The sequence below is a fragment of the Lynx rufus genome, unplaced genomic scaffold (assembly GCF_022079265.1).
Source record: "Lynx rufus isolate CCGP_SWC_20201006 ecotype Redwood Valley unplaced genomic scaffold, mLynRuf1.p SCAF_14, whole genome shotgun sequence".
Lineage (NCBI taxonomy): Eukaryota > Metazoa > Chordata > Mammalia > Carnivora > Felidae > Lynx > Lynx rufus.
The window spans coordinates 11656501-11681311 of record NW_025814828.1 but is presented as its reverse complement, the minus strand read 5'-3'; the positions used below and the strand labels follow the sequence as shown (position 1 = coordinate 11681311).

Below are 24811 nucleotides of genomic sequence, written 5' to 3'. Positions count from 1 at the left end.
TCATTTCACATGGCTATGGAAGTCAGCACATGCAGCCTCCGAATCACAGTTAGCTTAGAAGGTGCACACGAGTTCTCAGTAACAGAGCACCAAGAGCTAGAAAGTTGAAAATAGATGTCATATGATACCAATTATAACTCAGTGTAATTTTGCAGCACCAAGAACCTGTAGAGAGTGCAAGCCAAAATGGAAGATGGTCCTGTTTCCTATGGCTTTAAAAACATTTTTGTTACAATGTTTGCTACTTTTTTTTTCTTCAAACTTTTAATCAAAGTGTTTTTGGCTCTCCTAACTCATTTCTATATCGTCAAAGGAAATAGAAAAGAAGCGGCTAGGATAGCAGAAGAGATCTATGGTGGAATTTCAGGTAAAATCACACGCGTGTGTTCTCAACACTTAAAAAAAAAACCCTCCTAGATGATTCGTACGAATGATATTTCTGGAGGGTGGATTTTATTCGTGGTTTGGCTTTGTGTGGGTACTTTTAGAAACTACAGCACCGATTTGTGAAGGAGTTTCAGCTTTATTTTTGCAAGTTCGTAGTACTATTATTAGTGGTTATTATTTAAGAAGGAACTAGGGTAGTGGCTTTTTAAGAGTATTTGGAGAAATCTCGTTTCCACTAACCTGAAAAATTACTGATGGGGGATTTTCTTTAATATTTCTCAACAAAGTTTAACAATGCATTCTAACGAGACCGGGTCCCCTCCGGAAATAGAATGACCAATATATCTGATTTCAAGCAGCAGCTGTGGCATGCTATATATATTTTTGTGTTGTCGTTTGCAGTGCGAATCGATTAGCCACTTGTCGCTGGCAGGAAAAATCCTTCACGACGTGGCTTTTACTCGTGTGAAATGCCAACATTTGGGTGAAACGTTTTAAACTGTCCTGCTTTGTAGGATTTCATCTCCGTTTCTCTCCAGAAATGATTCACCTTAATTGTCGTGAGATGCCACAAAAGTAAATGAATCAGATACACTTGTTGCTGCTGGGCTTGTCACTTGAGAGAGGAGAATTTATTCGTAAACAGAGTTCAGATTTTCCCTCTGTTATTTTTAGCGTTCATAGGGGTTTCCAGGATGACATCATTCTTTATCTAGCGTCCATTTCAATTTGCACCCAGGATTCTCTTTCAAAATAGACTTAGGCTGTGTGATTCCAATATGCCAGACAACTTTGAAGACGCTAGATAACAGCAGTATCCCAAGAAATAAGACCTCCAAAGATAAAGCATCAGAATGCTTCAATTAACTGGGGGAAATGAGGAGAGTCGTGAAGTTTCAGGAAGTGTCAGAAGGCCCGGAATGTGGAAAGAGGTTTCTTTTGGGGATTACATTTGTCACACATTTCAGGGAGGTACGTTGCTTAGATTGGTTAAAAAAAAAAAAAAAAAAAAGCTTCTCTTTAGTTTCAAGTTAAGTGTGATCTGAAAATCGTATTTTCTAATTTGATATGTAAATATGAACAGGGCTTTGTGAGAGTTTCAGTAACACAGTTTTGGTATTCTCAGAGATACATCATCCTCATGGTTTAAATGAGGTCAAATCTAACAAAGTCGTTATTGCAAGAGCGTGTTGAGAATGTTTTCTCCTGTTGCTCACGTGCATTGTTTCTGTCTTTGTCGTCCTTAATTCAGTACGCTCTTAAAAAGGTTTTATAATAGTCAAAACCCATGTAAGCATGGTTTGGATCTGGGTCTGGAACTGTAATACAAATCTCTTAAATAGAGCTCACTCATTCCTTAGCTCAAATGCCTTTATTTGTTCAAGCTCGTAGGATAATACTCATTTAATTTGCAAGTAATGTCATGTTATAAAGTCAAAAACGTATCTTTTGAATATCATTAACAAGGCAGGGACTGGGAGAGAATAGTACATGTTAATTTTTCAGTTTAATTTCCTTCCTATGTATACATATCTACGTGTGTGGATGGCTGTGTGTGTATACAAATACACATCCCCCCCCATACGTGTGTATGCTAGGATATCCAGATGTGGTAAATAAGGCTTTCTATGATAATGCAGGCCGTAACATGCCAGAAACTGTTTTTTTTTCTTTTGACACTGTTAGCAGTCAGATGCTATATTCTTCAAGCTAGATGTATTAAAAAGAAAGAACAAAATCTTGTGCAACCAGAAATTATCTTTGCTGCTCACTGGTCAGACAGATGTCTGTTGGGAAAATATGTGACATTTAATCAGTAAGTTAGCTAATTGACTTAGAAAAGTCTCAGCCCAAGGTTAAATTTCTTGAACAGAGCTGTCAGAAACAAGGGGAGAGCAGTAAAAAAAAACTCACCCAGGGCAGGGTTTATTTAGCCTGTCATAGGTCCTGGCACGCTTTCTTTTGGAAGCTAAACCTAGCATCATATCCCTCACTAAATATCATTTTGGGGGCTATAAAATCTTCTGGATTTTTTTTTCTGGATTTCACATTCTGGAATACATTGGTCAATGTCTTTGTGGCTTAAACTATTACATTTGTAGATAACTTACCAGATCTGAGTTAAACCAGGTTGGCTGTTTTATTTTTCAGGCTTCTTTGTGTGATTTGTCAATAATGTGTGTGTGTATATATATATATGTGTGTGTGTATGTATATATACATATACATATACATATATATATACATATACACATGTGTGTGTGTATATATGTGTATACATATATATATCTACATACATACACACACACACACACACACACACACTCGTATTTAAGTTGAAAACGTTGTCATTAGCCCTTGGCACGACATCTAGAGCACCGGATGGATCACTGGAGCCCAGCTTCAGCCCTCAGATCTCTCTGCAGGTACTTATTCCTGACAGATGCGGTATATGATTTTTCCGCCTTTGCCAATCTGGCCAGAATTGAAGCTGTATTTAGTACAGGGCTTGGTCATCAAACTTGATAAAAATAGAGTATAGATACAGGTTGATGATCGGTTTTCACAACCCTCGGGCCAGACGTGGTTCAGGATTCAGGAGTTTGGGGGCTACTAGGAAGATTACACAGTGTTTATAGTGTATATTACACGGCACTCCCAGCCGGGCCTCGAGCCGCCTCCCCAAATCAAACATCTTGACATTTCTATTTCTGTATTATATTGGATATTTTGAAATACAAATTAAAAAGAAAAAATCTCTTAACCTGAGTCCTTACCATGCTTCGCTGCCAAAGGAGTTTGCATCAAACTTGGGAAAAAACTTGGTTTTCAAAATTTGGGTGATTTTACATTTGCAGATACGAGATTGTGGAACTGTTGTATTCTTTTTTTTTTTTTAATGTTTATGTTAAGCCAAATCTAAAAGATCCGTGTCGGTCTAAATGTTAAGGCTTAAAATGAGTTGTCCTTGTTCTAAATTCAGAAGCCTCACTTTGATTTGATGGCCCGCCTCTGTCTGACTCATCCCCCTGACTCCTTTTTCCTACCCTTCCCCTACCAGCAGGTTTTTCCTGCTTTTGGTCCCTTCTTGCCAAACCGTCTACCTAGCCTTCTACTCTTGTTCGGTCTTGCTGGTTGTCCTCTCAAGCCTTGGCCCAGCCGTCTTCTTCATGGCGACACGTCACAGGTGCGGGCCGGCTTTCCCAAATTTGGACAACCAGCCCTCGGCAGGGGGTGTGCCCACACCAACTGTTACCTTTAGCTCAGCTCTCCTGCTCCTGATGGGCTCAGAGGAACCTTCTAACACCCTGCAAATAGGTGTTCGTTGACCATGGTGCATCTCCTGACTGGAATCGAGTGTTCTAGAAAGTGTGCACTTTAACTCAATCGTATTTAATATTTTAGGTATCTCAGGAAATTTATTATAATGTGACTTTTTCCAATTACCTTTGTTTTACTTAAATCATTAATTCTGCTAGGCTCCTGTGTATATTTTGGTTCAAAATTGAGGTTCCTCTTGAATGTGTTTTCTCTGATAAGTGCTACAGGAGAAGATATTGCTTCGTATGATTCTGGAACTTGAATAAAGAGACTAAAGATTGTTCCACGTGCACTAGAGATTATAACTGGTTAGGGGGTTCTTTAAAAGTAATAAACCAGTAAGCTCAAGTACTTGTCAGAATCAGGAAGGGGGAAATTGCAAAAAAAAAAATTTAATAATAATAATAATAATAATAGTAATAATACAGGTTTTTATCTTGAATACTTGGCAGTCAGACAACTGTATCCCCTCGGAACCGATTTTGTTACTGAAATGTGTGGTTTTAGGAGCTGTCATATTCTGAGAAAAAGTCCACCGGGGGGGGGGGGATGAAAACGCACTTGAACATTTTCCATACACTTCATCAGGAACAAGTAAACATATTTGTCCAGTAAACTATCTTCCTAATGTGCTTGCAGCCCCGTGACACAGGCAGTCTGCCCAAGAACTAAAAATAGACTGCCTTAGGAGAGAAGGGTTGAGTCCTACTTAGGCGCTCACTTATTTGGAGAGCTTAGTTGATATTTCCTGAAAGGAATGGAAAAACTCTCTAGCTGCCAAGTAACTTCAATCCTTAATTTCTCACAATTAGCTCCAATTTGCGAAACAAGAACGGTAAGAGCGAGACACTGCGTGTTGGGAATAAGAGGAAAGCAGGAGAACCCACCATGGCTGAGTTGCTGGAAAGGGTTTTGTGTAAAAACTCTAGGCCCTTTGACGCAAGTGCTGGAAAACAATGGGACCGGGAAGGTGGCTTCCTGGAGAGTGGGTTTGTTTCCAGTGGGGAAACAAAGAGGATTTCTACATCGAAGGGGATACGAATGGATTCATTTTATGCTATGTATGGAGAGATGGCGGATAGAGCGAAGGATCCCCAGCCAAGAAACCTACCCTGAGGTTAGGTGGGATCTCAACACCAGAGCAGGGTGCGTTCTGGGTCACAAAACCTTGGAATTCGGTACTATTTCTGCCAATACTGGAAGTGAGGTCTCATTACGTGGGGCAAATGGGTTGCCGTGCGTTTTGGGGTGTTCCGGTTCACGACGCGAGGCTCTTCCCTTCCCTCCTCTCTCGAAGGCCAAGGGCAGGGGCTCCAGGAGAAATACGAGTTTAGATAAGGGGCCTCTGAAAGCAGGGGAGCTTGGTACCTCCCTGTCAAGTTGGAAGTCAGCCGGGGCAACTTCCGGACCTGTCCGCTGGGCCTGTCCAGCGGGAAGAGGGCAGTGGCGTGGTGAGAAGGAAGCCCAGCCCTGCTCTCTCTTCCTGCTTTCTGGGTGGACAAGAATATGGCCCCGTAGGCTTGCCATGACATGGGGTGGGAGCTCGGGGTGTCCGAGGGCGCTGCGTTGACAGGGGACAGGAGGAGAGGGGGCCGAATGCCAAGGAACAGGAAGGGGGCCTGGAAGGGAGCCCCGGTAGGAAGGGCAAGCCCGCAGACCAGGAGTGACACCTGCAGTTGAGGCAGCAAGCGAGCGAGACCGGCCTCGTCTTCCACTTCCCTGGGGAGACGTCCTCCCTCTCTCTTCTCCCCACCCCCAAACCACAAGGGGAGCTGGCACCCAGAAGAAGGAGGTGGGAACACCTATGGGGACACGCTGCTCTTCTGTCCGCAGCTGCTGGCGTGGCAGAGAGGGCCATCCCCTGCCCCCGGAGGAGGTAGAGGAGAGGAGATTATCTTTCCAAAGTGGACTGACCAGTACACTGGTCGTTTTCAAATCTCTCGATGGAAGAACTTTGTAAATACAGACAAGGGCACAAATTCTAAGCGAACATCTGGATGAATTTTCACAAAGTGAGCACGATCAGGTACCAGCTCCCCGGAGCAAGACACTGCATATTATCAGCATGGCCCCCACTGGTTCCTTTTCCTGTCAGCCCCCACCCCTCCTTGGGGTCCTTTTGACTCCAGGTGAGTTTGGCCCCCTTTTGTCTGTTACGGAAAGGGATCACACAGCACGTGCCCTCCTGTGTCTGGCTTCCTTCACTCGACATTAGGTTTCGAGATCTATCCAGGTTGTATGTGCGGAGTGGGTCTTCTGGGACTGGTGAGGAACAGAAATTACTAGAAAGAGGACAAAGGTGGAGTTAGGGTTCCTGCTCAGAAGGAAAGGGGACCCCCACAGCCCACTCGGAAGTAAGTTTTAAAAATAATAAAGCCACTTTGTGTTAGTATTCTAATTTCACGATAGCTAGTTACTGTAAATCTTGTTCTGATTTTTGAATCAAATACTTCCTGTACTTTCGGGTGACTCGGGTTCACTGGCTGTTGTTGGAACAAGGGCATAACAGAGCCACGGCTGTAGATTTGCTCCTCACATGGGTCAAGGTTCTAGTGACGTCCGTGGATGAAGACTGACCTCCTAACCCCAGAGCCCAGGTCCACTTCCAAGAGCGGTTAGGCAAGACTGTAGCATGTCTGATACACAGTTCATATTGAATGAGGTGAAGATGTATTAGAAGAAAACCAAGGCTGACTAATCGAGGATTATATGCATTCATTATGTCATGATTCCCAGCTTATGCAAATTATAAATGTCCAAAGAGATTTTCAAATTCATCAGCTTTTAACTGACTCAGGAACAAGTGGAGACACAAACAGTATTTTTTCATGTTAAAATTTGTATCCATTTTTCTTATCAAAGCACTGCACATTCATATCAGGAGTACGAAAACACCAGTGATTATATGTATGTGTGTGTGTATACTTAATTGTATATAAATTAGTTCCAACTTACATATGTGTGTGTGTATACACACACACACACACACACACACACACACACTTTTAAATCTTGGAACTCATTTTGAAGTGACAGAAAAGGCCCAAGAGTGGTACCAAGAATTCCCACTTCTCTTTGCCCAGAGACCCCATTCATATTTACCCAACTTTCCTAATAACGTCCTTGAGAGCAAAAGGATAGATATTGCCTTTAGACGTTGTGTCTCATCAGCCTTCTTCACTGTGGAACGGTTCCTCTGTCCCTCCTCGAACAAGTTACAGGCCAGTTATTTTAGAGAACGGCCCCCAATTTGAGTTGGCTCACAGTGTCCTCAAGATTAGATTTGGGTTATGCATCTTGAGCAGGAAGATCACAGATGCTACGGTGTATTTCTCCCATCGCATTCCTTCCGATAGTACACGATGTCGCCCGTTGCATTCCATGGCATGGCACACCGGGCCGATTTGTTCCGTCACTTCTGACGTTAACTTTGATCCGCTGGGTAAGGTGGTGTCTACAGCTTGGTGCTACTGTAAAATCGCCTGTATTTCTTTTATAACTAGTAGTTATTTTGTGAGGAGATCACTGGAGCCAGATTCTACCATTTCTTCCACATTTCCAAGTCGGTGTCGTACTATGAGGACGAGCTTCCTCCTTGCTATTTGTATATTAATTTCTATCAGCCAGTACTTATAGATTCCTGTTTGCTTTGCTAGGGTATAATCTCCTACCATCACTTTGTATTTGGATGCTGAAGGCATCCCGTATTTGACCAGTGGAAGCCCCTTTGAGCCAGCTCCTGCGTCTTTTTGACATGTCCCATCATTCACTGTCTTTCTGGCACAAGGTGTTCGAGGCCACCTTAATCTTACGTTTTTCCTGGCCCAGCCCTGGAATCAGCCATTTCTCCAAGACCTTGTTACAATGGTGCAAATATAAATACACACGTTGAAAATCACATTTTCATACCAACTGCTCCAACTTCAGTCCAACCCCGTAGAGTCCATTCTAGGCTTCCCCCTTTTCATAACGCAGAGGTGACGAGAAGGTAAGAAGTGAGTTTCAGCCTAAGAAGAGGGCCTACTGAAATGTCGATAGCCCTGGTTCCCATCTGCTGGAAAAGTCACTCCGTCCTTGCGGCCTTGAGCTATTTCGCATTCACGTAGTCCTAGCGTTGACGGGGTTGTTTCCACCCGGGTTGCAGGAAGAGGAACACCTGGATTCTTGGCACCATCAGTATCACCTAGAACAGGTTGATGAGATGGGCCTTTTGTGTGAAATCCGAACTGTACGACATGCTTCTCAGTGTATGAAGAGCACGATCGTATTTGAAATTTTACAAACTGGGACAGGCCTTCCGAAACAAGTGATTGCTCTTTGGCGTGTTTTAAGAGGGTTACTTCGCAAATGCCCACTGAAGCTGGTCAGTCTTGTTTACCGACCAGCAATTACAGGAAAGGAAATATTTGTGAGGCTGTTCTGAAGCTGCCCCTTAGGGCACTGCCCCAGCGTGTGTACTTTTTACTCACAGATTGCTTGGGTAGCTGACATTATGGATGTGCTTTATTGGCCTACTTAGAGACCTAAGCCCTTGCTAAGTACTAAATTACTGTACTCCCATTTCACAGATCACGAAATTGATGTTGACATAATTTTAGGAACTTGCCCTTCTTGGCAGAACGTGGTCGAGGTGGGACTTGAACCCAGGCCCTGTGGCCCCGCTGGCTCTGGGCTTAGCCATCACGCTTAACTGCCCACCGAAAAGTTTGGAAGATTGTGTCATCTGAAAAGCCATATTCTGCGTCATGGGAATAGATATGCCTCATCACCTAAATGAAAGAGAGACGATTAATTACCTAGGGAATTGAGAGCAAACCCATTTCCCCTGATTCTCAGGCCTCCTTCGTGGGGTACAAGCTGTTGCGTTTTCAGGGTAGAGGTGAGGGTAAGAGGCAGGGTAAAGATGAAAGCAGAGAGGCCTGTCCATCAGCTTTGCCCCTCACTCTGCCTTGTCTGGAGCTATCAGACTCAAGCTCCGAGAATATGTGTTCAAACTCAGCCTATTGCTTATTAAAACCACGCCCCCCCCCCCCCCCCCCGCCGAAAGAGCGAGAGAGATGTTACGTGCTCCCTCTCCACACACACCACTAAATGGATGGACCATATACTCAGTGGCTTGTCACCCTGAAAGTGGCTGCTGAAAGAGCCTGGTGCGTGCTCCAAGCTTCCCTCCTCTTCCCCAAACCTCCTCTCACGGTGGGTGGGCAGCACGACTGAGCTGCCCGGAAGAAGACTCGAGACCTTGACTCTGAGCTTGATTTGTGTTGCAGATTGCTGGGCTGATCGATCCCCACTTCATGAAGCTGCGGCCCAGGGGCGCTTACTGGCCCTTAAAACTTTAATTGCACAAGTAAGTGAACCAGAGACTTGAACCTTTGTGCCTGTGCGATCATCAGCGTCATGCTTTACGAGCTTTGACTGAAGCGGAGTCTTGCTTGCCCCATCTGGCTCCCCGCACAGCCAGGCTCGGTGTATGGATTCTCTGCAGCTCAACCGTTTGTCCCTCCTGCCTCTCCTTTCTTGGGAATCTGGCTCATCTCTTCCGCCCAGCGCCCTCCTTCCCCCTCCGGGCCTGCCTTTACCCCATAGGCAGTTTCCCTGTGAGGGTGACGGTACGTGCCTTCAAATCTTTGTTGCACTAACTCACCCTGTGCTCTCCCAGTGTTCCTTGGTAACAACGGCCCCCCCCCCCCCGAAGTCGCATTAGTCAGCTATTATCGCATAACAAATGACCTCAAAACACAGTGGCTGAAAACAACGAGTGCGGATTGTCACGGTTTCTATGGGCCGAGGGGCAGCCTGGCAGGTGGTTCTGGCTCTGAGTCTCTTGCAGGCAGCGGAGTGTCAGCTGGGGTCGCGGTCACCTCACAGCTCGAGCGGGGAGGATCCGCTTCCAAGCTCACGCATCTGCTTGTTGGCCAGCTTCAACCCCTTGTCACAAAGGCCTCTCCACAGGGCCGAGTCACGAAATGGCAGCTGGCTTCCCCCGGAGAGAGCGGGAGAGAGTGCCTTAGAAGCAAGTCTTAATATAACCTAATCTCCAAAATGGCATCCCATCACTTCTGCCATATTCTATTCATTAGACGTGAGTCGATAGATCCAGCCCACACGCCAGGGGAGGGGATTAGAGAGTGAGCCAGTACAAGGAATCGGGGATCGCTGGGGGCCACCTTAGAGTCCGCCTCCCCTGATACAGTATTTCAAGAGCAAATTTACAATGGGTCGAGGTGGGTAGATGTTACTCTTTGGGAAGATTGATTAAAGTCTTACTGATTAAGACTATTTTATTTATGACTGTACCCCTAGCACCTTGAGCAATGAGTAACGGCTTAGTAAATATTTGTAAAACGAATGAACAAAAGTGTACATGCTCCATTGACATTGTTTTAGAATCTGCGTGTGTAGAGAGGAGGTGATTTATTGTATCTTTTTTCTACATCCTAGCTACCACCGAACCTGGCTCCCTTACCATTTTCACATGCGCACACACGTGCACACGGGTGTGCTTTTTTTTTGTTTGTTTGCTTTCTTTTTTATGAGTTGTGTTACTTCTTGAGGAAGTAGAGGCAAAAGGAAAACCGTACTGCCAGTAGTAATCAAACGGCTTTTGTGCTTGATTTTTATCACTTGCTTATTTATTTCTAAGCACTTTAAAATTTGATTATTTTTTACATGTAATATATTCACATCGTTCAAAGATTAAAGTGATACTAAAAGGTACACAGTGAAAAGTCTGGCATCCACCTCCTCCCTCTTAGTCTCCCACTTCAACACTTTTAGTAGTATTTTTTAATAAACGTTTAATTTTGGAATAATTTTAAAGAAGAGTCGTGGGGTGCCCAGTGGCTCAGTCGGTTAAGCTTCCGACGTCGGCCCAGGTCATGATCTCACGGTTCGTGGGTTCGAGCCCCGCGTCGGGCTCTGTGCTGCCAGCTCGGAGCCTGGAGCCTGCTTCGGATTCTGTGTCTCCCACTCTCTCTCTGCCCCATCCCCTGCTTGTGCTCTCTCTCAAAAATAAATAAACATTTTTTTTAAAAAATAAAGAAGAGTTGCAAAGAGAGTACAGACAGCTCCCAGATGCCTATACTTCACCCAACTTCCCCTAGTGCTAATATTACATAACCATGGTACTTTAGTAAAACATAAGTAACATTAACACCATTAACTAAACTGCAGATTATTGAGATCACACCAGTTTTCCCAGAGTCCTTTTTCTCTTCCAGGCCCCAATCCAGGATCCCACATTGTATTTAGTACTTATTATTTTTTTATGTTTGTTTATTTTTGAGAGAGAGAGAGAGAGAGAGAGAGAGAGAGAGAGAGAGAATGCAAGCGGTGCAGGGACAGAGAGAGGAGAGAATCCCAAGCATGCTCTGTGCCGTCAGCGCAGAGCCCAAAGCAGGGCTCAAACTCACAAACTGTGAGATCCTGACCTGGGCTGAAATCAAGAGTCGGGCCACTCAACCGACTGAGCCACCCAGGTGTCCCCCACCCCCGACTTTATTTTTAAGTATACTTCATAAGCATGTTGATTTCTGTAAACCAGTGTGCTTAAATGTGTCAGGAGTGCTCTTCAGAGAGGAGTTGAGCTTTTTCTCAGCGCGTGCACACTTCTTTACCCTTACACACTAGTAAAAAAATGTATTATTTTATTTTTTACTTTATTTCACATACAGTGTGGTGGGGTAGAGCAGGAAACCAGGGATGAGAAGCTCCTATCGTGCTGGCTGGCATCGACGGCTGGGGGAGCCTTAAGTCTTAGTAATAGTTTGAACTTTCTGCCTCTCTGTTTTCTCGTGCACAATGAAGGTGATTCACTCTAGACGGTCTTTCAGGCCCGTCCAACATCACATGGGTACGAATCCAGGAATTGACTTTGCACCAGATGGAAGTTTTGTTTTTTGTTTTTCCTAGTACACTGCTGCCACCTTGTGGGCTAGCCTGTTTTTCTTTTCTTAAAGGGAAATAATACACAGGGAGATTTTCCTAATTGTATTAAATACCCAAATTGAAATATACAGCACAGCTCTAGAGTAATGACATCATATTCAGGGCATGAGAATGGATGGGACCAACGAGGTACAGAGAGGCCCTAAGAGGAAGGGACAGGGCAATAGTGGCAAGTCCCAGCTGCTGGCCACAGCAGGGATGCCGCCAGCCCCAGGGACGTGGGGCGGGAGGCCGTGGGAACTCAGGTTGGCGTTTGGGGTTCAGGGTCATGCACTAGGTTTCGGAAGTTTTCAGTGGGTCGGTTAGGAGGCAGGAAATCAGAAGCAGAACTCAGTTCAGAAAAGCTGAGAGGGACCTCCTGCTTTCACAGAAAGTGGTAATCATGGGTAGGGGGGATAGTCAGGGCCAAGTTGTGAAAATCAGGGCACGAAGTCAGAGTCGGCCAGCAGCGGGGCTGATCATGCCCATCTGTCACATGGACTCCAAGACAAGGCATAAGAGGAGGGGGGGCGTGCTGGGACTGGGTAAGGAGAAGCCGCTGGCCCCGGACCCTGGTACTGCAGAGGCCTCTCCATGCCCTGGAGTTGCGGTCAAGAGCAGTGCTGCTACTACGGCGTACGAATGCCGGAGCGCTGTCTGCTGGACTCCGGCCTCTGAAGTCCGGGAGTCGCCGGCATTGCTAATGCAGCCTCGAACCCTTCTCTCCAAATTCTAGGGTGTCAACGTGAACCTCGTGACAATTAACCGGGTCTCTTCGCTCCACGAGGCGTGCCTCGGAGGTCACGTGGCCTGCGCTAAAGCCTTATTGGAAAAGGGCGCACACGTGAGTACCGCCCCTCCCCCCGCCGCCCCCCGCCGCCCCCTCCCGCAGCCCTGTCTGCCCAGGTGCACCTGCTAGGGTCTAAACAGACGCTACCCTCCAGACTGTGCACCCACTGGCGGTGTAGACAGGTCTGGCCCTGTCCGCGTGCGCATTCCTGAGACACGGTTGGTCACTCCCCTCTTCAGCCTCTGTGCCCGTGGGCGAGCATTCTAATGAGGTAATTCACAGGAATCCTTGAAAATTGCCCTGCTGAGTTTCAAAAGATCAACTCAAACTAGAGTTCTCTGAAACCGATCTCGGGAAATGGACTGTGAAACATGAGAAAGAGTACAATTTAAAAGAGCGACAACAAAAACGCTCTTAATTCAACACCGTAAACCGACTATTTTTATTGAGCAAAATCATCAAATTAAATAAGCTTTTAATAAGTAATACATTGAAAAAACCCGACAGAATTAATTTTATCTTATTTTAAAATTCTATCCTTATGTATCTTTTTCTCTTTTTATGTTTATTTTAGTTTTAAATTATCGTTTTTAACTCTGGTATAGTTAACATACAGTGTTTTATTAGTTTCAGGTGTACAATATAGTGACTCAACAATGCCATACACCCCCCAGTATCCTTATTTCAAGCATGAGTGGCTGAGGTGCTGTGTGTAATAGATATCAGAACAGAACTGTGAAATTACAACTTTTGAAAATCTCGGTGACATTCATTTAGTTGCCAGATACCATTTTGTTGCTAATTTCCACTTTTTAACTCAGTCCTCGTGTTGTTTCACGAGCTGCAATGTTTTTAGGTGCTTAACTGAAGCTGTTCTTTGCATTTTATATGGAAGTTGGGTCTCTCTATGTCGAACTGAATATAAAAGCCTTTCTTGGGCAAGGTGATTTTCCCGATGCCACAGTGGTCGTGTGCTTTTATGCGGTGGTGCTTCCTGAAGTTACTGCGTAGTCAACTCACATGTAGTGACGGGGTGAGGCTGGGTGAGGGCCGTTTCCTTCCGTTGGCGGGAGATAGCAAACCACATCGGGTTGTGAAGGAGTGTGTGCTGGTACAACTCTGGGAGTTTTTGTGGGAGACAAAAAAAAAAAAGAGTCAGACGCAGTCCCTTGTGTTTGGCCATCTTTTGAGGAAACAGTCGATGAAGATTGTGTTATTTAACATTTAAATCAGAAGGAGACAAGGAATAAAAGAGAGTTGGTCAATCAGTAGGAAATTCCTCAAACTTGGCAGGCCCGTGGGTGCCTCAAACTCCGTGCATCTGAAACTTGTGCTTCTGATGTCCTTCCCCGGGGGACGGGCTCCCCTTGCAGCCCGGTCTCAGAGGCCAGGTGAAACACATTCCTGCGTTCCCCCGTTCCAGACCTGGGATCATCCTACTTCTCCCATCTCCCTGACTAATTAATCACCACATCCTGCTAATTTTGCTTCCTCAGTATTTCTCAAGTCTGTACTCTCTTTTGCCTTGCTCCTGTGGTGCTCGAAAGCATTTATTATTTTTTAAAACATTTTTAATGTTTATTTGAGAGAGAGACAGAGGGAACAAGTGGGGGAGGGGCAGAGAGAGGGAGACACAGAATCCGAAGCAGGCTCCAGGCTCTGAGCTGTCAGCACAGGGCCCGGTGCGGGGCTCGAACTCCCAGATGGAGAGATCTTGACCTGGGCTGAAGTCAGACGCTTAACTGACTGAGCCACCCAGGCGCCCCAAGCATTTATTATTGTTTCAAAATGATCTCTTTCTGTGTTTGTCTTCCCTGATAGAATTCACCCTGTTCAGGAGACGCAAGTTGCCTTACTCGCCTTTGTTTCTGAAACACTGGCACCTAATAGGTGCTCAATAAATGTTTGCTGCCCTGACCTGAGAAACTGAGGAAATCAAATTAGAAGACTTCGGGACTGAGGATGAGGATGATTCTCAGTAACAACAAATCGAACCAGTCCCACCAAATATTTTTTCAGTACAAATGTAAATAGGTTAGAAAATCCCTAGGCTGTATGAATTTGCACACTACCTCCCCTGTCCTTGTCTGTCGCCGCCACCTTAGCCTCTCCTCCTTCACTTTCCAATATAATGGGGGCTACCCTGGAACTGTGGAGAGGGAGCTTTTTTGTTTGTTTCTGAGACCAGAAAATTTGGGATCCTGATTCTCACATGCCTGCATCCTCAGTTGTTGAGGCAAGAGCCTCGCCACCGGAAGGCCTTGGTCCCCTGATGTCCTGGCCAATCTATTGCTAATACCCAAAGATGCCCTCCAGCTGTGTTGCTTCTCAGGTGCCTCCCGCATCCCTAGAAGGCACCCAGGGTGGTTGGAGACCCCATGTTGATGGCTCTTTTCTTTGTGCCTTTGGCTTGATCGTGATCTCTTTAGGAGTCACTGCTGGCACACGCAATCGGTACGGACTAGAGCAGACCAGTAAGAGAACTTGTGGCAAGACGGACAGAACTGCGGGGAAATTGCTGAGGAGATTTTTTGCAAGCGCAGATTTGGGGACCTGGCTTCTCCAGTACTTTCGGTGCCCACCCCATTGGTTCATGATTGGGGTGGGGAGTCAGCTCCGTAGGAACGGCCAATGAAAATAACTGTCGTTGCAAATGTTTACTAAACGCTCACCGGGCACCAGGCAGTGTTCTTAGTGTTTAACATGTGGTGACTCACTTGATGCACCCAATAACTTCATGAGGCAGAGTCTTTAATGATCCTCATTTTACAGGTAAGGAAACTGAGGCACAGAAAGGTAATAACCCGACCGAGGCTTCTGAACAAATAGAAGAGAGAACGCTGGGATTTGAACCCAAGCTAATGGTACCAGCGGCCATGCTCCTAACCACCAAACGGGCCCCCCCTCCTCCATGGTTAGGAGGCTCGTAAGAAGCTCTGGAATACCCATGCATACATTTGAAAAGCTCTGTCCCATTTTGTCCCACTTGGGATATTATTTGTAGGTGAGAGTTGACAGATTGCTGGCATCTAAAAAACATGGTACCGTAGTGATGTAGAGTTCCCTCGCTCATCCACCAGCATGGGAAATTTCTCCAGGCAGATGCATAGGAATAAACACTTGGCAACGGTGAGAGAAAAATCGCAAATCCTCTGGGCCTCTTCGCTCATCGTTAGGTCAACGGAGTGACGGTCCACGGAGCCACGCCCCTCTTCAACGCGTGCCGGAGCGGCAGTGCTGCGTGCGTCCACGTGCTGCTGGAGTTTGGAGCCAAGGCCCAGCTGGAGGCGCACTTGGCTTCACCCATCCACGAGGCAGTGAAGAGAGGTGAGTCGGCCGTCACAATGCACACCAACTGGTGGGCTCGCTCCGATCTGCGCAAATCAGAGGTATAGTGTTCGCCACGCCCTTTCGGTCTGCCATGTCGCATTTCCTAGGGAGTCGGTCTCTCGGCAGGCCCCTCTGGAAACTCTTTGCTGGTGTTTTGGTGGCTCCGACTGCAGGGGTGACTTCCATGAGTCGTACGTTGCGTATGTCTTGTCTTTAGTAGGAAAGAGCGGCTCATTTCCCAAAGCCCATAAAACATCAGGCACTAAAATAAATTATGAAAGTGTCTGAAAGCCAAGGCTGATGGTGTCCCTAATGGACGATTCAACATAACTGCCCACAACCAGCAGTATACTCTAGACGAGCTGCTGACTTCAAGGTCATTAGGTATTGAAAAAAGGTTGCAACTTTAAAAAGCATCGCATTAGAAACCTTCAGGTTGATTCTAGCTTCCCGTGTTCTCAGTTACTTTTGAAATGAGGGAAAAGAGTAAAATCGAGGTCTTTAAAAACTTGATGCATTGGCTAGACAGAACAAGAAGACACCTTTGAAAGGTCAAGGCCATTTGTCAAAGGTCACACTGACAGAGCAGCATTTCTGTCACCCACTGGTGGAGTTATTCTCTTATATTGAGATCAGAAATACAGTGGGGAAGTTAGAATGCTGTAGAACAGTGATCTTTGCGGGTCTAATTCGGGATGAAAGTCTTCATTTCAAAAGGCAATAGTGAAAGATTTGCCCCAGGTTATTAAATATGTCACTTGGTTTTTGTTTTTTTTTTGCAGCGGACTACTTTTTTTCTCTGCTTTTATTTTTGTTCCATTTCTTTAACAATTGAAGTCTAATTAGCGTACAATGTTCTGTTAGTTTCAGGCGTACAATATAATGAGTTAACAATTCTGTGCATTACTCAGTGTTACTCCTGATTGCCTTCACCTCTTCCCGCCCCCCTCCCCCCCCCCCCCCCGTAATCATCAGTGTGTTCTCTGTATTTGAGTCTGGTTTTCTTTTTGTCTTTTTGCCCCCTTTGTTTATGGATTACTTGAAATGCAACAAAAGACCTAAATCTCAATGTATCCATGGTTTTGATGTCTTATACATATTTCATAAACATCTATTGATTAATAACCGAGGTTGGTCATTTCCCAAACTTCAAGTAGATCCTTTAAGTTGAAGGAAAATGGTCTCCTTTGGAAATGATTGATCTAAAAGTTTAAAAAATTATTTTACTATTGATTTGAAGTGAAAATTAATCTGATATTTGCATTTCCATCCAAACATTTAAAAATGGATACATATTGGGAATGGTTTGAATTATTTAATTCGTGGATGGTTTTATGTTGGGGTGTTTGGTATCTATGGACCTACAGAATACATACATACTTATAAATACATGAATTCATGTGTCTCTACATATTTTTTTTTCCTGTATCTAAAAGCATGTTAGGAACCAACATCCACAGAATGGAAGAGAAAATAGCAAATTCATTATTTTAGATACTGTTATATTAGTGTCCATCATTTATATATTAATTTTTTAAAACTTCTGTGAGTACTTAAATTTAACTCAGACCAGGCTCAGTTTCTTCCGCAAAGAAAAAGAAAAACAAAAGTAAAAGGACAGGAATTATTTTTTTATTTTAAGTTTATTTATTTTGAGAGAGCATGTGAGTGGGGGAGGGGCAGAGAGAGAGAGAGAGAGAGAGAGAGAGAGTGAGAGTGAGAGAGAATCCCAGGCAGGCTTCACGCTGTCAGCATGGAGCCCGATGTGGGGTTTGAACCCATGAACTGTGAGATCATTACCTGAGCTGAAACCAAGGCACCCTTGGACAGGAATTATTTTAAAATGTTTATTAGAGAATTTTTACATCCATATTCATCAGGGATATTGGCCTGTAGTTCTCTTTTTTTGCTGGGTCTCTCTCTGGTTTAGGAATCAAAGTAATGCTGGCTTCATAGAATGAGTCTGGAAGTTTTCCTTCCCTTTCTATTTTTTGGAAGAGCTTGAGAAGGATAGGTATTATCTCTGCTTTAAACGTCTGGTAGAACTCCCCTGGGAAGCCATCTGGTCCTGGACTCTTATTTGTTGGGAGATTTTTGATAACTGATTCAATTTCTTCGCTGGTTATGGGTCTGTTCAAGCTTTCTATTTCTTCCTGTTTGAGTTTTGGAAGCGTGTGGGTGCTTAGGAATTTGTCCATTTCTTCCAGGTTGTCCAGTTTGTTGGCATATAATTTTTCATAATATTCCCCGATAATTGCTTGTATTTCTGAAGGATTGATTGTAATAATTCCATTTCATTCATGATTTTATCTATTTGGGTCATCTCCCTTTTCTTTTTAAGGAGCCTGGCTAGAGGTTTATCAATTTTGTTTATTTTTTCAAAAAACCAACTCTTGGTTTCGTTGATCTGCTCTATAGTTTTTTAGATTCTATATTGTTTATTTCTGCTCTAATCTTTATTATTTCTCTTCTGCTGGGTTTGGGGTGTTTGCTGTTCTGCTTCTATTTCCTTTAGGCGTGCTGTTAGATTTTGTATTTGGGATTTTTCTTGTTTCTTGAGATAGGCCTGGATTGCAATGTATTTTCCTCTCAGGACTGCCTTTGCTGCATCCCAAAGCGTTTGGATTGTGTATTTCCATTTTCATTTGTTTCCATATATTTTTTTTTAATTTTTTTTTAATGTTTATTTATTTTTGAGACAGAGAGAGACAGAGCATGAATAGGGGAGGGGCAGAGAGAGAGGGAGACACAGAATTGGAAGCAGGCTCCAGGCTCTGAGCCATCAGCCCAGAGCCCGATGCGGGGCTCGAACTCTCGGACCGTGAGATTGTGACCTGAGCTGAAGTCAGACGCTTAACCAACTGAGCCACCCAGGCGCCCCATGTTTCCATATATTTTTAAATTTCTTCTCTACTTGCCTGGTTTGACCCATTCATTCTTCAGTAGGGTGTTCTTTAACCTCCACGCTTTTGGAGGTTTGCAGACTTTTTCCTGTGGTTGATTTCAGGTTTCATAACGCTGTGGTCTGAAAGCGTGCATGGTATGATCTCAATTCTTTTATACTTATGAAGGGCTGTTTTGTGACCCAGTATGTGATCTATCTTGGAGAATGTTCCATGTGCACTCGAGAAGAAAGTATATTCTGTCGCTTTGGGATGCACAGTTCTAAATATATCTGTCAAGTCCATCTGGTCCACTCGAGTCTATTCGTTGGGCAGCCTCTCCGAGGAGAATGCTTGTTTATGTAGTTGTTGTTAAGCCCTGAATTTGAAAGTGCAGTTACACGTATACTCTATAGTTGGGGCTTTACATATTCTCATAGGTGTCTTCCAGGTTAACCAGAATAAGGAGGTGCAGCCGTACACGGGCCTTGGATTTGAGCACTGGCTTTTGTGGGCCGTTGACCCCTGTGCGTCTCGCAGCCTCTGTTTGTAAACTGGTGGCTTCACCATGAAGAATGATTCCAGCTGTGCTCCCTGGAGCCCGTAGTTTAGATGGAGGCACTGTAAGGGCTGCAAAGAGGAGTTGAACTGGGGACGTATGGGCATTCTTTTCTCTTTAATGGTCTTTATTTTGGACTTTTCTAAGATTTCCAAAAAGATATTTTTTTTCTGCCTAAAAAAAAAATATCTAGTTTCTTTCTTTTTCTTTTTACACTTATTTATTTTTGAGAGAGAGAGGGAGCACGAGGGAGGGGCAGAGAGAGAGAGGGAGCGAGAGAGAGGATGTCAAATAGACTCTGAGCTGACAGCACAGAGCCCGATGTGGGGCTCAATCTCACGAATCGTGAGATCATGACCTGAGCTGAAATCAAGAGACGCTTAACCCACTGAGCCACCCAGGTACCCACCCGGCTAGGCTTGCTTTCTTTCTTTCTTTCTTTCTTTCTTTCTTTCTTTCTTTCTTTCCTTCTTTCTTCTTTAATGTTTATTTTTGAGAGAGAGAGCGAGCGAACACGTGCAAGTAGGGGAGGGGCAGAGAGAGGAGACACAGAATCCAAAGAAAGCTCCAGGTTCTGAGCTGTCAGCACAGAGCCCGACGCGGGGCTCGAACCCACAAACCGTGAGGTCATGACCTGAGCCGAAGTCGGACGCTCAATGGACTGAGCCACCTAGGCGCCCCTGGGCTAGGTTTTTTCTAAAGCCCATTCCAGGTAAGCACTTCTGTAGTTCTGTAAATAGTCAATATTTCCCTTACTTGAGTAAGGTTGTCTTTTGTGCCACCAGGTCATAGAGAGTGCATGGAGATTCTTCTGGCAAATAACGTTAACATTGACCAAGAAGTGCCCCAGCTTGGAACTCCCCTGTATGTGGCCTGCACCTACCAGAGGGTAGACTGTGTGAAGAAACTTCTAGAATTAGGTAACTTCCAGAAATCTTTTTATGAGAAGAACCTATTAACCTTGTTGGTTTTCCATGGCTTTAAAGACTAAGTTCTTGTCAGGCTGGACAAACTTCTGACAGTATTTGCCGTTTGAATGTTTAAAACAGAACTTTTCCAGAGAAATGAGTGTCCACTTCCTTGGGTATTGGCTCCATTTACCTGGTATGGTTCTCTTTGGTGGTTTCAAGAGAGAGCAAGAGTCTCTTTCCCATGAGTCCTAGTGGGAAAAAAAGAATTTTATTGCGTTGGCTCTTTTTGAGTCACCTGCCCATCTCTGAACCAATCATGGCGGCCAAAGGAATTACAGTACGCTGACTGGCTTAGATTTCAGTCTACCCTGTAGTTGTCGGGCTTCCCTGGAAACACGTGAGCCGGGAATCCCAGGGGATGGTTCCTCAGAGGGAGACCTAGGTGTGGTTATCAGGAGGATATACAGACACTGGGAGTCCGGGGGGGGGGGGGAAAGTAAAATGTCTTGAAACTATTACTTGATTAAAGATTCCCCAAACTTCACCGCTGACATTAGAGGCTGTACTAAGAACTTTTAAATAAGAATTTTTATCTCCAAGATTTTTTTTTTTTTTTGTCTTTTTCATCCCCTATCATTTACTACTCCCTGTCGTAGTTCAGAAATCTTTTTGTTGGAGCCCGGAATAACATAAGTGCCAAATAATCTTAACTTTATCCTTCGCCAAAAAACAAAATAATTCTCCGTAAAAGGCGCTGCAGGTATTTCATTTTGTCTGTCGCACGGTTCGTATGGAAAAGCAAGGAACGTATTTTAAGTGCCTAAAAATGTCTCTCTTCACTCTTCTCACCCAGATCCTTTGAAACAGTTTCAGTAGCCACTGCTGAGGCTCTAGGCTTGGGTCAGACATTTTCCAAGATTGGCCCAGCATGTCATGACATTCAAGATGCTTTCCTCCACAGCTGCTGTATTTTAGGCCCGTCGTATTCCCACGTCAACGTTCAGCGTTGACTCGTGTCATTTGCTTTCTCAAGGAGCCAGCGTGGACCGCGGCCAGAGTCTGGACACCCCGCTCCACGCCGCTGCGAGGCAGTCCAGCGTGGAAGTCGTCCACCTGCTAGCGGACTATGGGGCTCCCCTGAAGTGCAGAAATGCCGAGGGGAAAAGTGCGTTGGATCTGGCGGCTCCGAAAAGCGGCGTGGAGCAGGCCCTCCTGCTCCGGGAAGGTAACGAAGGGCTGGGTGTCCAGTTCTCTCCCGGAAGCGCATCCGCTGTCTCCCCTCCCTGTCTTATCTCCAGACTTCCTTACCTCTTTTCTCTTTTTCCTTGGGAGTGGCATGTGGGAGGCAGCAGGCGTCGCTGGCGTCGCCGAGATGGGATTCGGTAGGCGTATGTGTTCACTTGTAACGGAAGGGCATTTATGCAACCGGGAGGTTGCTGTGTATTTTCCGTGATGAGAAAATACTCCGAGAACTCTTTTCACCACGAAAAGGTGAACTGCCGCATCTGGCTTGGAATAAGTGCCCAGCGGAGTGGACCAAGACCCTGCTTTGTCGTATTTGGAGAAATATTTGTCAGCGGAAGCTAGCAATACTTGAGTTAGAGGCTGTAGGCTGGACACGGGGTGTGTATTTCAGACACTGGACTGGGTGGCCGAGTCGATTGCCTGCCCTCGAGATCAGGGAACAGGCGGATCTGTGCCCCCCATTGCCTCACTCCCCTTTCCACCGTGGGCCAGTGGAGCTACAGGTGCCCGAGGAGACCAGGCGGGTCTCTAAGAGGCTCTGCATTCCAAATTCAGAAGTCAGTCATGCTAAGTCTATACAGAAAGAGAACATTGTCCAAGCCTGTACTGATCATTTGTATGCTTGGGAGACTATTAAAGGTAATGGTAATAAGGGGCACCTGGGTGGCTCGGTCAGTTAAGCACCTGACTGTTGGTTCCGGCTCAGGTCACGATCTCACGGTTTGTGGGATCGAGCCCCGCGTCGGGCTCTATGCTGACAGTGCAGAGCCTGCTTGGGATTCTCTCTTTCCCTCCCTCTCTGCCCCTCCCCTGCTCGTTCTCTCTGTCTCTCACTCTCTCTCAGAATAAATAAACTTAAAAACAGTGATAGTCATTATTCAGTTTTACACGTGTTAGGCGCTGAGCTAAAACATTTGAAACCTGGATTAATCTCCCTGAATTCTGAAAACTTTAAAGCCGCGAGCACTTTGCAGTAGCTGGTGCTGTCCCGGCTGAAGATAGGACAAGAGAGCATAAAGATACTGGCTTGCAGAGGGTCATGTGACTGCTAAGGAGAAGTAGGACCCCAGCCAAGCAGTCTGACTCCAGAACATGCGCTCAGTGTTATGATGGCCCCGCGCTGAACCTTCTGAAACGCTTTCTGGTCGAGAAGGGTTTTATTTTACTCACCAGTTCCACTTCATGAAACCACCCTCGTGTCTTCTATACCTTCCAAGTGGAATGCTCGGTTCAGTCATCTCAGGAATGCTTTCTAGGTCAGTGCTTCTTTTTTAAAAAATTTTTTAAATGTTTCCTTTTGAGAGAGAGCGAGAGCACAAGCAGGGGAGGGGCAGAGAGAGAGAGAGGGAGACACAGAATCCAAAGCAGGCTCCAGGCTCCGAGCCATCAGCACAGAGCCCAATGCGGGGCTCGAACCCACGGACTGCATGACCATGACCTGAGCCAAAGTCGGACACTTAACCGACTGAGCCACCCAGATGTCCCTCGGTCAGTGCTTCTTAAGTTCTACCATGAGTACGAATCACCTGGTGATCTAATTAGAATGCAGATTTGGGTTCAGGAGGTCTGGGATGGGGCCTAGACTCTATACACCCACTGGGTTCCCAGGTAGTGCTGTTGAACTGAGGCCACACTTTGAGTAGCACTGGTCTAGATTATTCCCAATAGTCTATGTCATTAATGGTTGCTCTTTTATTTGAATCTCCACTTGAAGAACTCTGATCTTCCTTACCGGCTCCCAGTTTGGAAATGCCAGGTCCTTTCCAACTGTTAGCCGAGAATATGGTTTATGGCAATTGCCACATTTCCTCTTTTCTTCCGTCAAAGATGTTTCCAGGTCCAGGATTTAGATTCGTTCTAAGCAGGTGCTTCTGTCTTCTGTCGTCACAAGTACAGCTGTTGGTCTGGAAGGATGGACACCAGCTGTGTCACAGTTCACTCTGGTATCTGACCTTCTCTAGGCACGCTGGACGATTTGTCTGCGTTACTGTTTTCCAGAGGAGCTTCGGTTGGGTGACAGGTGGAGATGCTTTCCACTCGCGCTTCCCAAGATTTTAACGAAGGGCACTTATGTGCTCTGTCACATAGATCCTCCTTAGAAACCTCAATTCAGGTGTTATCTGGCTATTTGCATATGCAGTGCCCCATTTCTCATGGGTGGCAAGATCCTGTTACAGTAGGATTGTCTTGAGAAGGACAACTTTATGCAGTCCGGTAATCACACAGGTCTACTTGAAGGGATCTTTCCTGATACAGTGAGGCTAGGGAGCACTAGGACATTACAAATGCCTCTGTATAACTAGCGTTCCAGCCAAAGCCTCATTCGTCCTATTCAGCCATACCTGGGGCTCTCGTTACTTTCCTTCAGCCACGCAAAGCCATGGGCGTGATGACTCCGTGAGCCCCTTTGAGACTGAGGTTTGGGATATAATGGGGGTTAAGTGAGTTGGGTCCTTTCTCTAGATCCTTCATGGAGCTGGGAGCCTTGTGTGAATGGAGGGCCCTTCCGAAAGTGACTTGGGACCCAGCCAGCACCACCTCACGGGCAGCCAGAGCCAGGAGGTCCGGGAGGCCTCTGTGACCTTACAGGCCTTTATGCCCTCCTGGCAGCTGTCCCTCGCTTGGTTCTCCTTGGCTAGTATTATCCCGTTTGTTGGCGCGTGCGATACGTGAATGAGGCGCGTTCCCTTGAGGCCTCACGCTTCATTCCTGACTTGCCTCTGCTTAGCCTCATTCCCCACCATCGCTAACACGCTCACCTTTGGAGGGCTCACCCAAACATGTCGCCGCCCAGAGGGGCACACCGGGATCCCTGTGTGTATTTAGCGTCTGCTATATCGCTCTACGATCCGTGCGCGGAGCCAGCTTGTGGAGCATTTCGGCCTCTTCCGGTCCTCTGGTCTCCCCTTCTCCCCCAGCCCCACCACCATGAACTTCACACATTGTAACTTCTTCCCCAGGCCCGCCTGCTCTCTCCCAGCTCTGTCGCCTGTGTGTCCGGAAGTGCTTGGGCCGAGCGTGTCGTCAAACCATCCGTGAGCTGCATCTGCCGGAGCTGCTGGAAAGATTCCTGCTATACCGGTAGTCCCAGCTGGCCTTGGGAAGGTACTTGGAAATGAGCAGGCTACTGCCTGCTGTACCCAGGGTACTTAGTGTAGACACCCGGTGGCTAGGCTCTGAGTACCTTCCAATGAGCAGAATCAGCTAGTGTTGGTCCCCGAAGAACCAGAACACCCGAGGAGTAGAAACTCCTGGTTAATGCTCTCGTTCCCCAAGGGGCAACCGGCAGCCTTTTGGTTTTTAGCTTTTGTTGTTGAGACACTTTAGAAATCTGTGCAGCGGAGTGAAAATAATCTGTGTTTGAAGATTCGTGGTCTTTAATTATCTAAGGGTCAATATTCTGCATATCTTGCAGACACATGTGAATCTTGGGTGAATAAGAGTCTGACGCGTGTAT

At 45.7% G+C, this 24811-nt stretch overlaps 1 protein-coding gene across 3 annotated transcripts; it reads left to right on the top strand.

The window, feature by feature from the left end:
* The first annotated feature begins 186 nt into the window (after window positions 1-186).
* On the top strand, window positions 187-24439 carry ASB11 (ankyrin repeat and SOCS box containing 11). 3 transcript variants are annotated; one of them, XM_047076362.1, is made up of 7 exons: window positions 187-367; window positions 8979-9058; window positions 12425-12481; window positions 15604-15754; window positions 19984-20118; window positions 21143-21334; window positions 24315-24439. In XM_047076362.1, exons 1-7 carry the CDS (start codon window positions 187-189, stop codon window positions 24437-24439), a joined length of 921 nt encoding a protein of 306 aa, XP_046932318.1. The 3 variants fall into 3 exon arrangements, with proteins under 3 accessions (XP_046932318.1, XP_046932317.1, XP_046932319.1); XM_047076361.1 differs by having other exon boundaries at window positions 12374-12481; XM_047076363.1 differs by lacking the exon at window positions 187-367 and adding an exon at window positions 1242-1359 and having other exon boundaries at window positions 12374-12481.
* The last annotated feature ends 372 nt before the right edge of the window (window positions 24440-24811 follow it).

Bases quoted from the DNA above. Each gene is read 5' to 3' on its own strand.
- ASB11 (XM_047076361.1), top strand. From the start codon at position 187: ATGGAAGATGGTCCTGTTTCCTATGGCTTTAAAAACATTTTTGTTACA. The intron at 368-8,978 runs GTAAAATCACAC...TTTGTGTTGCAG, and splicing joins GATCTATGGTGGAATTTCAG to ATTGCTGGGCTGATCGATCC. The intron at 20,119-21,142 runs GTAACTTCCAGA...TGCTTTCTCAAG, and splicing joins GAAGAAACTTCTAGAATTAG to GAGCCAGCGTGGACCGCGGC.